The sequence below is a fragment of the Microcebus murinus genome, chromosome 7 (assembly GCF_040939455.1).
Source record: "Microcebus murinus isolate Inina chromosome 7, M.murinus_Inina_mat1.0, whole genome shotgun sequence".
NCBI lineage: Eukaryota > Metazoa > Chordata > Mammalia > Primates > Cheirogaleidae > Microcebus > Microcebus murinus.
Genome location: NC_134110.1, coordinates 24021360 through 24037994, shown reverse-complemented (window position 1 = coordinate 24037994; position 16635 = coordinate 24021360). Strand labels below are relative to the sequence as shown.

The 16635-nt window shown below is 42.2% G+C and overlaps 1 protein-coding gene across 3 annotated transcripts in view; it reads left to right on the top strand.

Annotated features, from left to right (window-relative positions):
• The window catches only part of HERC2 (HECT and RLD domain containing E3 ubiquitin protein ligase 2), a 188814-nt gene that overhangs the window by 159690 nt on the left and 12489 nt on the right, over nt 1-16635 (top strand). For all 3 annotated transcript variants that reach the window (XM_076004890.1, XM_076004889.1, XM_076004891.1), the window contains 7 exons: nt 1665-1879; nt 6945-7122; nt 7714-7875; nt 9732-9823; nt 10012-10151; nt 14726-14913; nt 15445-15642. In XM_076004890.1, coding sequence (XP_075861005.1) covers nt 1665-1879; nt 6945-7122; nt 7714-7875; nt 9732-9823; nt 10012-10151; nt 14726-14913; nt 15445-15642 — 1173 coding nt within the window. The remainder of the gene's footprint in view (nt 1-1664; nt 1880-6944; nt 7123-7713; nt 7876-9731; nt 9824-10011; nt 10152-14725; nt 14914-15444; nt 15643-16635) is intronic.

Sequence of the window (16635 nt, the reverse complement as noted above, 5' to 3'; positions counted from 1 at the left end):
CCTTCTTTCATATTTCCTCTTTTTTTCTGTGCCATATACTAGATAATTCCTTCAGATCAGTCTTCCAGTTCTCTATTTTCTGTTCACTTGTGTATAATTTGCTGTGTTTATTAATACATCTGAATTTTGAATTTCAATTTTTTTAATTTCTAGAAATTCTGCTTTTGGTGATTTTATAATCTTATTTCTTGGTCATACTTGCAAGCTTTGTTTTCTTTAAACATAATAGTAGACTATTAGTCTGTTAGCTCTTACTCATGGTGCCTTCTTTCTTTTTATATGATGTGAATTTTTAAAACTATAAGCTGACCATTTGCCTTAGAAAATTTTGTATAGAAATTCTTTGGGGCCTAGTTTTTGTGAGTTTTTGTTTTGTTTTTGAGACAGAGTCTTGCTCTATTGCCCCGGCTAGAGTGCAGTGGTGTCATTGTAGCTCACAGCAACCTCAAACTCCTGGGCTCAAGTGATCCTCCCTGCCTCAGCCTCTCAAGTAGCTGGGACTGCAGGCACGTGCTACTACAGTCATGCTAACTTTTCTATTTTTAGTAGAGATGGGATCTCACTCTTGTTCAGCCTAGTCTTGAACTTCTTAGCTTAAGCAATCCTCCTGCCTTGGCCTCCCAAAGTGTTAGGATTACAGGTGTGAGCCACCACACCTGGCCTGAGACCTGGTTTGAAATCACTTATCTAAAGAGAATTTATAAACTTGAGACATGACCAACCTAAGGATTTTTGTCCATAAGTAGCATAAATTCAGAGTGAAAACCAACTTGAGGGTTAGCTTTTGTAGTTATAGATTCTCAGAGGAGAGTCTCCCTCTCATTGCTAAGATTGAGAAAGGCCTCTTTGTTGTTCTTCTCATTTATAGTCACTCAGAGGGGACTATCCTTTGGAGCCTTACCTTGCTACAGGGAGTCTCCTTTGAGGATTGGCACCTTAACCCCACCCTGTGAGCTGGAGATCTTCAACACCCTTCCAGAAGAAGCTGGCTTAGGGGCCTGTTTATCCACCTGAGTTTTGGTTTCACTTTCTGTTTAAGCCCTTGTGGTTTCCTTACTATTGTGTCAGTAAAGCAACATGTTTATAAATGTTTAAAACAATATGAAACACCACAATAAGTTTTTATCAGGAGAGATGTTTGCCTTGTATTTAGAAATGGCAGCCTGACCTTTTTTCTTTTTAAATCAATGATAAGATACTTTTATATCCCCAAACAATTACCTACTTAAAGTTTTTTAAAAAATGTTTTCTGCTGTGTGATTTATATGCTGCATTGCTGAAATATGAAAATATATTTATAATTTTTCTATGGGTATGTTTTTGTGGGTATTGTCAGAGATTTACATATAGTAGATAAGTTTTTTTGTTTTTCTTGGTATTAATTGTAGTTGATACTCTAGACAAAAACGGAGATGCTTTCAGACAGAAGACCTTATTTTGAAAATACATTTTGTGAATTTTGGATTTCTAGTAATAAGTTTTTCTTTCATTTTCAGAGCTTTGATATGGCATGTATAAAGTCTTAAGCATTCCTGTGATTTTTAATTTTAAATTTCATTTCTCTGTGGTAAAAATGTCTAGAGCACTGATTTGGTTTATTAATTGCTAAATACAGGGGCTATTTAGATACAAACCTGATGTTGCTATTGCTTTTTTTGTCTTAGCTGTATGCCACTGGGTATGGTGCAGGTGGCAGACTAGGAATTGGAGGGACAGAGTCGGTATCTACCCCAACATTGCTTGAATCCATTCAGCATGTGTTTATTAAGAAAGTAGCTGTGAACTCAGGAGGAAAACACTGCCTTGCCCTCTCTTCAGAAGGAGAAGTTTACTCTTGGGGTGAGGCAGAAGATGGGAAGTTGGGGCATGGCAACAGAAGGTATTATGTGAAAACATCATTTTCAATGTTATGTTTTCCTTTGCTTTTGTTTGTTTGTTTTAATGCTGGTACAGTGTATTGGCACTTTGTTTTTCAGAACAATATTTACAGTAATCTCAAAGAATGTTAATTACTCATTTGGCAGAAATAGTTTCATGTGCCAATATGTGGGCTTATACCTATATGACTCCTCTCTTGGGAGGAAAAAATCAATTCTAAGTTTTGATTTACAAGTATGAAGCTTCTTTTTGTCTTTCTCCCCCACATCATCACTGAATCACATTTGATATTTTCTGTAACATGCATGATACTAAAACTGTAAATACAGAGGAAATGGCAGGAATGAGGAGAAAATGACACACAGTGACAGCATTCTTTAAAGAAAGGAAACAAACCCACTAGTTTTTAAAAATTAATAGGAATTACCAGCCAAGTTTGAGTAACAGGGACCTCCTTATCCTAGAAATAACTAAAGCACCAGACAAAATATATGAAATAAGAGCCCTAAAGACATTGGTTATCAGGCAACAAAGTACAGCGTTCCCTGAGAAATAGGAAACAAGGCGAGTATGCTGCCTGCAGGGATCCCATTTTAAATATAGACATAAGAATGGGCTAAAAGCAAAAGGATGGGGAAATAGATACCATGCCAATACTAACCAAAAGAAAGTTAGAATGCCTGTATTAATGTCATACTAAATAGATTTTATAGCAAAGAATACTGACAGGGATAAAAAGGATAGTTTCATAATGATGAAGCAGTCAATTAATAACCCTAAACATTTACATACTTAATAATAGACCTTCCAGATACATGACACTAAAAAGTGATAGAACTGTAAGGAGAAGTAGACAAATCCACAATTATAGTTGGAGATTTTAATGCCCCTTCCTCAATAATTGATAGAACAAGTAGATAAAAAATCTGTAAGGGAGAGAAGATTTAAAGAACTGTATCAACTAACTTGGCATAATTGACATTTTCAGAACACTCTACTAGACAAATAAATAGTACATTCTTTTCAAGTACACCTGGAACATCTACCAATATAGACCATGAATTGGAACATGAAACAAATCTTATACACTGAAATGATTCAAGTTATACAAAATACGTTCTCTGTCCACAATGGAATTAAGTTAGAAATCAATAACAAACAGGTCTCTGGAAAATCTCGCCAATATTTGTAAAGTAAGACATTTCTAAATAACTGATAGGTCAAAGAATGAATCAGAAGGTAAATTAGAAATAATTTGGAATAGTGAGAATGCAAACAACCTATCAATATCAAAATGTAGGGTACAGAAAAAGCAGTACTTAGAAGGAAATTTATAGCATGAAATGTTTTTGATTTTGTTTTTGGAGACAGGGTCTTTTTTTTTTACAGAGTCTCGCTTTGTTGCCCAGGCTAGAGTGAGTGCCATGGCGTCAGCCTAGCTCACAGCAACCTCAAACTCCTGGGCTCAAGGGATCCTCCTGCCTCAGCCTCCCAAGTAGCTGGGACTACAGGCATGCGCCACCATGCCCGGCTAGTTTGTTCTATATATATTAGTTGGCCAATTAATTTCTTTCTATTTATAGTAGAGACGGGGTCTCGCTCTTGCTCAGGCTGGTCTCGAACTCCTGACTTCGAGCAGTCTGCCCACCTCAGCCTCCCAGAGTGCTAGGATTACAGGCGTGAGCCACCGCGCCCGGCCTGGAGACAGGGTCTTGCTTAACTGTTGCCTGGTCATGAAGGCAGTTGCATGATCATAGCTTACTGCAACTTCAAACCCCTGGGCTCAAGTTATCCTGCCCCAGCCTTCCCAGTAGCCTGGAACTACAGGTACATACCACCACACCCACCTAAGTTTTCTATTTTTTTGTAGAGATGGGATTTCACTATGTTGCTCAGGCTGCTCTCAAACTCCTGGCCTCAAGCAATCTTCCTGCCTTGGTCTCCTAAAGTGCTAGGATTAACAGGCATGAGCCACCAAACCCAGCTGAAAAGCATATTTTAAAAAAGAAAATTGGTCTCAAAACCATAACATTAGTGTCCATCTTAAGAAACTACACTAGAAAGGATAAATACAACCCAAAGTAAGCAGAAGAAAGAGAATAAAAAAGATCAGAGCAGGAATCCATAACATAGAAAAGAGAACAACAATAGAGAAAACTAAAGGAAACAAAAATTGGTTCTTTGAGAAGGTCAGTGTAATCAATAAAACCTCTATCAAGACTGATTATAAAAAAAGGAGATTCCAAGTTATAGGAATATTACGAATGGGGGATTTTTCATCACCTCAGAGTATAATAATGAAATATAATGAGCAACTTTATGCCAACAAATTTTACTTTTTAGATGAAATAGACAAATTCCTCAGAAGATATATATTCTTTTCAAAGCTCACTAAAGAAGAAATAGCTCACCTAGGTGAATAGCCATGTGTCTAAGAAGTTAAATTTCCTGCAAACAAACCTCTACGACATATGATTGGTGATTTCTAACAGACATGTAAACTAATAGATGATACCAGTTCTTCACAAACTTTTTCAGAAAACTGAAGAGGAGGGAATTCTTGTCAACTCATTTTTTGATGATAGCTTTACTGTTATATCAAAACCAGACTCCGATATTATTAGAGAAATACAAGCCAATATTCCTAATGAACATAGATGTAAAAATTCTTAATGTTTTAGTAAATTGAATCCAGCAACATATAAAAGGATAATACAGTGTCGCCAAGTGGGATATTTATGCCAGAAATTACAGGTTTGGTCTAACATTAGAAAGTGAATCAATGTAAAAAAGAAAACCATATGATCATCTTGGTAGATGAAGAAGGAAGAAAGCAATTGGCAAATTCCAATATCCATTTCTGATAAAAACTTTTAGTAGTCTAGGAATAAAAGATCACTTCTTTAACCTGGTAAAGGGCATCTATGTTAATCCTAGAGTTTACATCATGCTTAATTGTGACAGACTGAAAGCTTTCCCGCTTAAGTTCAGGATCAAGATAACGATGTCTACTATCAACACTTTTATTCAATATTGGGTTGCAGGTTTAGCAAGTACACTACAGCAATACAAAGAAATAAAAGGCATCCAAATTGGAAAGAGAATTAAAGCCATCTTTACTTGCAGATAACATGATTTATGTAGAGAATCTGCTGGTATCTACAAAAAAGCTACTGGAACTAGTAAGTGAGGTTAGCAGTGTTTCAGGATAGAAGATCAATAAATAAATCATCTGTCTATATACATATACATATATGTAATCAGAAAGTGAAATTTTAAAATACTATTTACAATACTCTCTTCCCAAAATTGAAATACTAAGGGATAAATCTGACCAAAAACTGTGGATGACCTACTTGTAGACAGAAAACAGAGACTTTTTAAAAGATCTAAAATCATGGAGGGGCATACTGTGTTCATGGATTGGAAGATTCAGTATTGTTAATTTGTCAGTTATCCCCAAATTAATCTAGATTCAAAACTTTCCCAATCAAGATTTCTATAGAAATTGACAGGCTTATTATAAAATTCATATGAAAATGCAGACTTTGAAAATGAAGAACAAAGTTGGAAAATGTGTACTACCTGACTTCTAGCCTCATTTTGGAACTGCGTAATGAAGACAGTATAGTGTTGGCATCAAGAGAGATTCATCAATGGAGCAGAATAGGGAGTCCAGGAATAGACTCATAGATAGTGACAATGAGTGTGGAAAAAGGGAAACTATTTCCAAGTTTCAATGCACAATTTATAAAAATGCAAGGGCAAGCCGGGCGCGGTGGCTCACGCCTGTAATCCTAGCACTCTGGGAGGCTGAGGCGGGCAGATTGCTCAAGGTCAGGAGTTCAAAACCAGCCTGAGCGAGACCCCGTCTCTACCATAAAAATAGAAAGAAATTAATTGGCCAACTAATATATATAATATAAAAATCAGCCGGGCATGGTGGCTCGTGCCTGTAGTCCCAGCTACTCGGGAGGCTGAGGCAGGAGGATCGCTTGAGCCCAGGAGTTTGAGGTTGCTGTGAGCTAGGCTGATGCCACGGCACTCACTCTAGCCTAGGCAAGAAAGTGAGACTCTGTCTCAAAAAAAAAAAAAAAAAAAAAAAAAATGCAAGGGCAATTCATGGGAGAAGAATTTTGTCAACAAATGGTTTTGAGTAATTGGATAACCTTATAGTAAGAAATGAACTTAAATTCATACCTTGACCCATATCCAAACATTAATTCAAAATGAATCATAGCCATAAATGTAAAACCTAAAACTAAAAACTTCTGGAACAAAACATGAGAAAAGTTTTGTCACCTTAGGTTAGACAGAGATTTTTAGATAGAACTCCAAAAACATGAACCATTAAAGAAAAATATGATAAATTGGACTTCCTAAAAAGTATGAATGTTCTTTGACAAACACTATGAAGACATTGAGAAGACGTACCACAGACCGGGGAAGAATACTCACAATCACATGATCTGACTAAAGTCTGATATCCAAAATATATAAAGAGCTTTCAAAACTAAATAATAAGAAAGCAAACAAGTTTGTCATCAGTGCTTGTCACATTGTAGGGTAGTGACATTCATATGTTAAAACTTCTTAAGTGAATTGTTGACTTATGGGGGAGCAGGCAGACTATTTCTATAAAGGACTGTATAGAAAATATTTTAGGAATTACATATGATTTGATTCTTTGGACTTTTTTTTTAACAACCCTTTAAAAATGTAAAACCCATTATCAGCTCATAGGCCTTTGTAAAACTGGCCATGCTTTGGACTTGGCCCAATGTGGGTGGTAGTTTTCCAGCTCCTGATTTAGAGCTGTGAAAGCCTTACTCTCTGGCATCTGGGTACATGGTGTAAAGAGAGATAGGTAGAAATTGCTGGACTTATTAGTTTAAGTCTGAGTGAGTCTTCTTGATTGATTTAACAATTAATTGATTGGGAGGATATAGATTGAGAGGTATATGTTGAATAAATGAGCAGCAAACAAATACCTAATTATTTAATAAGTTTAAGAATATTTAAGAATCAAAATGTATTTCAGTTATATTTAGTGACTTTTTTTGCAGTCCATGTGACCGCCCTCGCGTCATCGAGTCTCTGAGAGGAATTGAAGTGGTTGACATTGCTGCTGGTGGAGCCCACAGCGCCTGCGTCACAGCAGCTGGGGACCTGTACACATGGGGCAAGGGCCGGTATGGCCGCCTGGGGCACAGCGACAGTGAGGACCAGTTAAAGCCAAAGCTGGTGAGAAGGCGCCGTGTTTGGAGGCCCCAGAGGCTGCTCACCCCTTACTGTTGAAGTGGGATGTGGCAGTTTGCCATTGTGATTACAATTTTAAAAAGTTGAAGTATTTCCTGTTTTAGATCCTTCTTAGTTTTAGAGTTGATGGTCATAACCTCAGTAGTTATAAGCAGGTTTTCTTTTTGCTAGAAATAAAAACCATCTTCATACATACACCTTCCGTGAGTCATTTAAACAGGATAGTATTTGAAACATCCCTTTTATTTATAATGGTAAATATTGCTTAACATCTAGTGAAATGCTTTGGCTCCCAGAAGGTCCACCATGTTTTGGGTGATGCAAAGTAATGAATAAACAGCCTTCATGGTGGCGTAGGATTGGCTCTTTAGAGACGCTGATACCTGCTTCCTGCAGTTTAGATGTGTGTAGTTCAAATAGAGGAAGGTGTTTTGTCTCAGTGGATTTTTAAAATTAGCTCTTATTTATAAGGGCTTGAAACAGGCACCCCCATAAAAGAAGAACGATTGTAAAGCTGCTCCTTGGGTATGCCTCCTTTGTGTTGCACTCAGCTGACCCGTGTTCCTTTCTCCGAAGGTGGAGGCGCTGCAGGGCCACCGTGTGGTTGACATTGCCTGTGGCAGTGGTGACGCCCAGACCCTCTGCCTCACAGATGATGACACCGTCTGGTCCTGGGGAGATGGGGACTACGGCAAGTTGGGCAGAGGAGGCAGTGATGGTTGCAAAGTGCCAATGAAGGTATTTCCTATTTGCACCTTGTCCGTTGCTCTCCCAGATTGGTTGTCAGGTTGCCCCAGGTGCTGGGCCCTGAGGGTGCCTGGTGGGCCCTCAGAACCACTGTTACTGTCCCTCTCTGTGCGCTTCTCAGAAGCATTTTAACCTCATCTCTACCTTCTTTCTAGAAAATATAATAGGTAATTGAGTAAAAAAGTAAGTGAAGGGCCCAAAGACATTAAGATAATCTAAGTGCTGTTGCGCTGTCCTGGGAGATGCGTGTGATGGACAGAGCACCGCAGAGCTGCAGCTTTATTTAGCGTGTAGACCTCTTTTAGGAAGAGGATAACACACTGTTCACACCTTTTTCAGTTTATAGAGGTACGCAGATGCCACGTCACAAGCTATGGGATGTAGCAGGGCTTGCTGAAAGGTTTGTGTGTGGGTCGGCCGGAGGCTGCCTTGGGTGGGCATCCTGAGAGGAGCTGGGAAGGGGCTGCGTGGCTCCCTGACTCCGGCAGGCCTTCAGGGGGGTCGGTTCTTTGCTCTGCATGAGTGGAGGGACTCTGGGAAGTTTCTGAACTTTGCCAGACTGTCTTTTGCCATTGTAAATGGGTGTTTGGTAGAGGTTAGGTGAATCAGTGTGTTTAGACCTCGTACTTAGAGCTCAGTGGCCTGTACTGCAGGGTCGCTGCAGTGTTGTGCAGCTGAGGTGCTCTGCCATGGACTTGGGAGCCGGGGTGCTGTGAAAGGAAACTAGAACTCGTCTCTGCTTGGCGTCTTCTCTTGTTGGGCTCTGGGATTGCAGGTGTGGAATAAAGAGCTGCGTGTTGCGCTGGCACACCTGGGGCTGACTCTGACCCCCAAAAGCTCCTTAGATGGGGAAAGAGCCTGGGCCCAGTCATGCATCTTTCTTCCTGGAGCTGTGTTGCCCATTACTACAGCTGTTGGCCACATATGGGCTGGAGGGGAAGACGTCCCCTGGAGGACTCACTGCATCTCCTTGTGCCTGCAGCTGTGGCCTCCTCCTTGTATTTTAAACATGTTATAGGTTACAAAGGGTTCCTTTCCATGTTTATGAAAAATGATATGCTGTGGATTTTCTTAAGCTAAGGAAGGCTTTATACAAAGGCTTTGCACCTTCGAGGAGTAGGATGCTGGGTGTTGGGAGGGGCTGCAGCAGCACATCACTGATGCCATTGTGGTAGGGCCGGGGCCAGCCCTACCACATGAAGACAACTCATAAAGAGAATGAATTATTAGTTAATTAAGTTTCAAATTGAACATGAGAACTTAATCATGAGAACAGTCACAGTGTCAGTAAGGAATAGGATTTTGTAAGTGAGCCCAGGAGGACCCCGGGTGCTGGATGTGCAGGGCCTGGACCCAAATGTACAGGGTGGAGGTGGGTTACAGGACTGGCACAACGAGGGCACGCGAGATTAGATCATCTGGATGACGGGCAGGGCCATTGTTCCTGGACATCCCTCCCCTGCTACCTGCTGCTCCTTCCCTACAGGCCTCAGGCCTGAAAGGGGGCTGGGGTAGGGGAGGGGTGGCCCAGGGGTTGCTGGAGATTGGAGCCACTGTGCAGAGAGAGAAAATTGGGAGAGTCCATTCTGGGCGAAAGGCTTTCAGACCTCACCTGCACAGCACCCCATTTCCAGTACCATGTGCTGGGTCCCACCATGCCATGGCGTATCAGCAGCTGTGCCCACAGTCATGGTCCTGCTTGCCTCCTGGGAGTGCTGAGATTAAGTGGAATGTCATTTTAAGTTGTGCTAACTATTCAACATGGGTGTGGGTTTCAGAATTCTTATTAAATCTCAGTCTGCAGTGCCTTGATGGAGTCCGTCTAACTGAACCTTTTCCCCTTCTAGATTGATTCTCTTACAGGCCTGGGAGTGGTTAAAGTGGAATGCGGATCCCAGTTTTCAGTGGCTCTTACTAAATCTGGAGCTGTTTATACATGGTATGCAAGATTCTGTTTGTTTAATCCCATCAAAACCAGATTTTTAATTGGAGTTATGTAATTGCCTATTCATAGATACGAACATAGCTTCCATAATAGGCTGCAGTTGCATCCTGAAGAAAGAGGGGTGGGAAGGGTGTTAAATGAGATGACCTTACCTTGAAGCTCTACCTTTCCTTTGTGTGCAGGGGCAAGGGTGATTATCACAGGCTGGGCCATGGATCTGATGACCATGTTCGAAGACCTCGGCAGGTTCAAGGGCTGCAGGGGAAGAAAGTCATCGCCATTGCCACTGGCTCCCTGCACTGCGTGTGCTGCACAGAGGATGGTAGGTGGTGGTGGTGGGCAGGGGGCTCATGCTGTGGGACCAAGGCCTGGGACTCTAAGAGGGCTGCTCAAGGATAACATGTGCAGCTGTAAAAAGGGGTGAGGTGCTGGGGCTTAGGCTGTGTCCTGAGAGTTCATCTGCAGTCGGTAGGGTATTGGCCTTGTCTTCAGCCCCTGCTGTTACACTTGTGAGTATGTTTTATTATGGAACTGTGTGCAGAACAGAGCTGATAGCTGACCTGAGACGTGTCCTCAGACAGGCCAGCTGTAGGGTTGGCCCTCGGCGAGCGTCTGGGAACCTGGGTTTCAGAAGGGCTCCTCTGATCCCTAGGTGATAAGTGTGGCCTGCTGTGGCTGATCTGTCTGTACAAACAGCATGGTCTATGAAACCTGCTTTCTTATGGGGTCTGGAATTTGGTACCTGCCAGGCAGAGAGTGGCAATGTAATCAGCCCCAGTGAAAACCCTGGGCATTGAGTCTCTAACCAGCTTCCCTGGTATACAGCACTTCACGGGTGTTGCCACAGCTTGGTGCTGGGGAATTAAGTGTGTCCTGTGTGATTCCACTGGGAGGACTCTGGAAGCTGGAGCCTGGTTTCCCCCAGACTTCACCCCAGGTTCTCTTTCCCTGTGCTGGTTTTGTTTTCTGTCCTTTTGCTGTAATAAATCGTAGCTGTGAGTGTGAGTGTATGCTGAGTCCTGTGAGTCCCCCTTAGTGGATCACAGAGCCTGGGGTGATCTTGGGGACCCTGATGTTTGTTACTATTTGATATAGTTGAGTCTCAGATACTTGAGTTACTAATAATATTTTCATAGATTACCTCTCATTTGTATTTTCTTTTACTTCTTTATTGTGGTAAATATATATTACATAAAATTTACTATTATAACCATTTTTAACAGCCTGGGGATAGTCTTGGGGACTCTGACACAATGGCGAAAGGGATGTAGAGATGGAATTAAGGTTGCTAGTCAGCTGACTTTACGATGTGGACATTATTCTGGATTACTGGATGTGCTCAGTGTAATCACACAGATCCTTCACTCAGAAAAGAAGGGCAGAGGAATCAGTCAGAGATGTGACTGAGGAGGCCATGGGAGAGATTTTCAAAGTGTGAGAGGCTCTCTGCTCTCTACCACTGGCTTTCAAGATGGCATGGAGCCAAGGCACGGGGTGGCCTCTGGAAGCTGGGAATAGCTGATAGCCAGCAAGGAAGCTGGACCTAAGTCCTGCAAAGAAATGAATCCTGCCAGTGGCCTAATGAGCAAGGAAACTCTCCCCTGGGGCCCCCAGGAAGTGAGACCCATGTTGGAGTTCAGACCCAACTGAAAGATAATAAATGTATGTACCGTCTTGCATTAAAACATCCATTCCCAAGATTTTGCTCCATTTTGAAGCCTTTGGAAAATTATATAAACCTGTACCCTTTAATCATTCATTGATGAGAGTTTCATGTATGAATAAGGAACTTTTATGGCCTGTGATGGAAAGACATTGTAGTTCTTGATCAAGAATTTACAACACTTTTTATTTGGTTAATATTCTTTTAATTTTTGAAGCAAATCACAGTTGGAAGTACATTACAAGACCTTTATCTGATCCATGTGAGTTAGTTGCTATCCTGATGCCCATACCCTGAATAGTAGAGTATATTTCTACAAACAGGGACACTGCTGCAGGATGACAACAATTCACACTCATCCTTACTCCCATTCACAGTGCACCACACAGTTCACAGTTAGCTGTCACCTTCTCATCTCCTCTATCCAGTCACACTTCCTCAGTCTTTCCTGGGTGTCATTGTGTGACACTTCCTCAGTCTTCCCTGGGTGTCATCGTGTGACACTTCCTCAGTCTTCCCTGGGTGTCATCGTGTGATACTTCCTCAGTCTTCCCTGGGTGTCATCATGTGACATTTCCTCAGTCTTCCCTGGGTGTCATTGTGTGACACTTCCTCAGTCTTCCCTGGTGTCATTGTGTGACACTTCCTCAGTCTTCCCCGGGTGTCATCGTGACACTTCCTCAGTCTTCCCTAGGTGTCATTGTGTGACACTTCCTCGGTCTTCCCCAGGTGTCATCGTGTGACACTTCCTCAGTCTTCCCCCGGTGACATCTGTGACGCTTCCTCAGATTTCCCTGGCATCATCCTGTAACAATTTCTCAGTCTTCCTGGGCTTTTTGAACCTTGTTACTTTGAAGGCTGCTTATTTTGTAGCATATTCCTCAATTAGGGTTTTTGATATTTCCTTAATAGATGCAGGTTGTGCATCTTTGATCTTCTTAATTCATCCTTGCTGGTGACGTGAAGTTTCTCTTTGTTCTATTGCTGATAGGGTCAACTTCAGTCATTTGGTTAAGTTGTGCTTGCCAGGCTTTTCCACTGTGAACATTCTTTTTTTTTTTTTTTGAGACAGAGTCTCGCTTTGTTGCCCAGGCTAGAGTGAGTGCTGTGGCGTCAGCCTAGCTCACAGCAACCTCAAACTCCTGGGCTCGAGTGATCCTTCTGCCTCAGCCTCCCGGGTAGCTGGGACTACAGGCATGCGCCACCATGCCCGGCTAATTTTTTATATATATATCAGTTGGCCAATTAATTTCTTTCTATTTATAGTAGAGACGGGGTCTCGCTCTTGCTCAGGCTGGTTTTGAACTCCTGACCTTGAGCAATCCGCCCGCCTCGGCCTCCCAAGAGCTAGGATTACAGGCGTGAGCCACAGCGCCCGGCCTGAACATTCTTTTTAATTAATAAGTATTTAGTAGGCAAATCCCAATCTGTTTAAAAATCTCTCTCTAATCCAACTTTTTATTTATTCGTTGATGTGTTTATATATGTGTGGAAATCATGGTTTCCTGATTTATTCAATGGGTTATGTATAATATGTTACTATTTATTTTGATGCTGAAAATGTGCCCTTGTAGCTGGCTTCATCTCCTTCTGACGTGTCCATGTCATTCTTTGAGTACTTCCTTGCTTTGGCACAAGAAGATGGTCAAGGCTTATCTTGTTCCCTCTATGCCCTGTGCTTAGAATTGGCCACTTCCTCGGGGAGCCCTGGTGTCTTCAGAGGAGAATGGCATTCAGAAGATAGGATCTGGGTGATAGGTGTGCTCATTGCTATTGAGTGGACAGAACCAGGGAATATGTATGTGAACAATATACAAATTTACATTTTATATTTATTTCTGTGTCTATATATATATGTTGAAAATTATGAGTTCATACCAGTACTCCTAGTCCACTTGAGTACCATAGGGTTCATTTCACACTATAGCTCTTGTCTCTCTTGGTGATAAGCCTGGATCCCTTTATCCCTAATATAGTGATTTGGCCACTCCTCTTGTATGTACCCAGTGTCCTGTTGCTGCCTTTGCCCTCTCCCCTGCGTGGCTCTGTACCTCACTCAGGGCTGCTCCACTTGTGGAGAGGCTGGCTGACTTCCCTGCTGGACCAGTGTGTGAGGAAGCGTCCTCACCCTCCGACTCTGAGTCATTGCATCCAGCTTTGCCTTTATGGAGACACGTGACTCACCTTGCTTGTGCTCTGACACCCACCCCGTGGCTTTAGGACTGAACTGTTAAGAGCAGGACAGAGCAGGAGACCACACCCTCCCCTTGATCATGTAGGCATCATCTTCCCAGAGTAGTGCCTGCTGGATACATGACACCCTAAAGAATCTTCTGGATTTGACAAGGCTGATGATGTCTCCAGTGAACATAAACCTCATTCTATCTTAGTCACCAGTGACTTAACCCTTAAAATTTTTATGGTGGTATTTCTTTTTTTTAGAGACATAGTTTCATTCTTGTTGCCCAGGCTCTGAAGTGCAGTGATGTGATCACAGCTCACTGTGGCCTCCAACTCCTGGGCTCAAACCATCCTCTTGCCTCAGCCTCCCGAGTAGCTGGGAATACAGGTGCATGCCACTACATGCAGATAATTTTTTTATTTTTTGTGGAGATGGGGTCTCACTGTGTTGCCTAGGCTAGTCTCAAACATCTGGTCTCAAGCAGTTCTCCCATCTTGGTCTCCCAAAGTGCTGGAATTACAGGTGCGAGCCACTGTACCTGAGGTGGTATTTCATGGATGCGGCTCAGCATGGCACACTGGAATGTATGGTGATTCTTGTGAATGATGGATCTTATGTTTAGGATATGAATAGGAAGAACTACGTGTTCCTTTAAAAATATGATTTTTTTTAATCTAAAAACTGACTTTTCCTCCTCCCTTTATCATGCAGGAACAATTTGGGTTGTCATGATATTACCATCTGTTTTAATACTATTTGTTCTGATTGAGAACTGCTGCAGTTACCTGCCTAGTCCTGTGAACTAATACTGTTGGATTTTTTAAGAATAGGGGCTGTGGAGAGACTCAGAAAATATGCTCACCTCTTTGGATATGTGATTAGAATATATTCACATCTAGGTCACAGGTGAAGTTGACCTTCAGAGAGGTGACAACCAATACCCAGTCATAGGGCAGTGAATACTGGCAGTGTTGGTGATGGGAAGACACTGGCATTTGTGCATTCCTTGGTCCTGGTAGACAAGCTCTTATTCTAAATTTACTTTATTCAGGTGAAGTTTACACATGGGGTGACAATGACGAGGGACAACTAGGAGATGGAACAACAAATGCTATCCAGAGGCCTCGGTTGGTAGCTGCCCTTCAGGGTAAGAAGGTCAACCGTGTGGCCTGCGGCTCAGCACACACCCTCGCCTGGTCGACCAGCAAGCCCGCCAGTGCTGGCAAGCTCCCCGCACAGGTCAGTGCTGGGTGGGCCGGGTGGACGAGGAGGTGGGCAAGGTGTGACAGTCACTGCCCGTGTGTTGAATCAGGCATAAAGCCCCCCACACGTGCTTTATTCTTTCATTGCATATTTATAGAGCTGTCTCGGTGAAAATATTCCAGTTCATAACGTTATAAAACAATGCTTTTAAGAATCTTAATATTCATGCCAGCCAACATTTTATGTGTATCACTATGTCACCACTTATTCTCCATCTTATAAACTACACAAAACTGTTCTAATAGTACATGGCTCACATGTTTCTTAGTAAATGTTTCTATAGGGTAATTTTTTTTAGCATTTTCCTTGGTTCACATTACTTGACTCAAATAGATTGGCCAGATTATTATTCTAAAAGTAACACATGAGGTTTTGCAACGAAACTCAGAAATTGTAATGCTTTTCTGGTTTTGAAAAGATTATTTTCAGAACCCTAAGTGGATTCCAAACTGTGGCTTATCTGTAGGTTTGATCCCTGTGTTGACTTCTGTGGTTCCAATGTCTTAGGTCCCCATGGAGTACAATCACCTGCAGGAGATCCCCATCCTGGCACTGAGGAACCGGCTGCTGCTGCTGCATCACATCTCAGAGCTCTTCTGCCCCTGCATCCCTATGTTTGACCTGGAGGGCTCTCTCGATGAAACTGGACTTGGGCCTTCAGTTGGGTTTGACACTCTACGAGGAATTCTGATATCCCAGGGAAAGGTACTCTAGCAGCAGTCTTTGCTATAGGTGAAACTGGTATCTTCAGTAAATTCTAATCTGGCAAAAATTCCTATACTATTAATAGTAATATAGAATGCAGAATACAGCTCATTCAGCAAATGTCCACTGAACATCTGCTGTGTGCCAGGCTCCGTTCTGGGTACTTGGAATATATCAGTGAAAAAACAGACAAAAATCTCTGCTTTTTTGGAGTTTATATTAAAAATTAATAGTATGGTACTGCATCTTTCCCTTGTAATCTCTACCTCCTACCTTTCCAAAAGGATGGGGTGGAGGGTTCCCCAGATTAAATCTTTGTTCATCCAGTGATTCTCTGCTTGCCTGGCCTTCTTGAGGCATTACGGCAAATCTCCACTGACACAGGAAGGAAAAACAAACTTTTTCTTCCAGGGATGTCCAGCAGAGGGCGCCAAGAGTTGCAGATAGCTTAGAAGTTCTGTCCTAGGATGTGTAAGGTAGAGAAGAGATTCTTAGTGGAATGATAATTTTACAGGCATCCTCAACCTACGGACTGCGGGCCACATGTGACCCACCAAGGACATTTATCCGGCCTGCTGGGTGTTTTTGCCACCACTGCCTTTCCTGCTTAGCAGCTGACTCGTCCTGGGCCCACAGTGCGCATGTGTGAAATGTGCACTGCATGCCCCAACGGTCTGAGGGACAGTGAACTGGCCCCATTTAAAAAGTTTGAGGACCCCTGATTTAACAGGTGGTGAATACAGTCGTGAATGAGAACATCTGAAAGTCCACAGACAGGTTTTGACCCTTAGGTATTTTTAATAATTAGAGTGTTCTATAATAGAAGTGGAATGCCTGATTCAGAAATTAGAGAGTTAGTTTCTGGCAAGCAGCTTTACAAGATCATCTAGAAGGGACTCGTTACTGTGTGGTAGGGAGGGTCTTTGTGTAGGAAAAAAGTGTAGAATTGGAGTGAGGAACATTGTAATCTAAGTGTGGTTCTATGACATATTT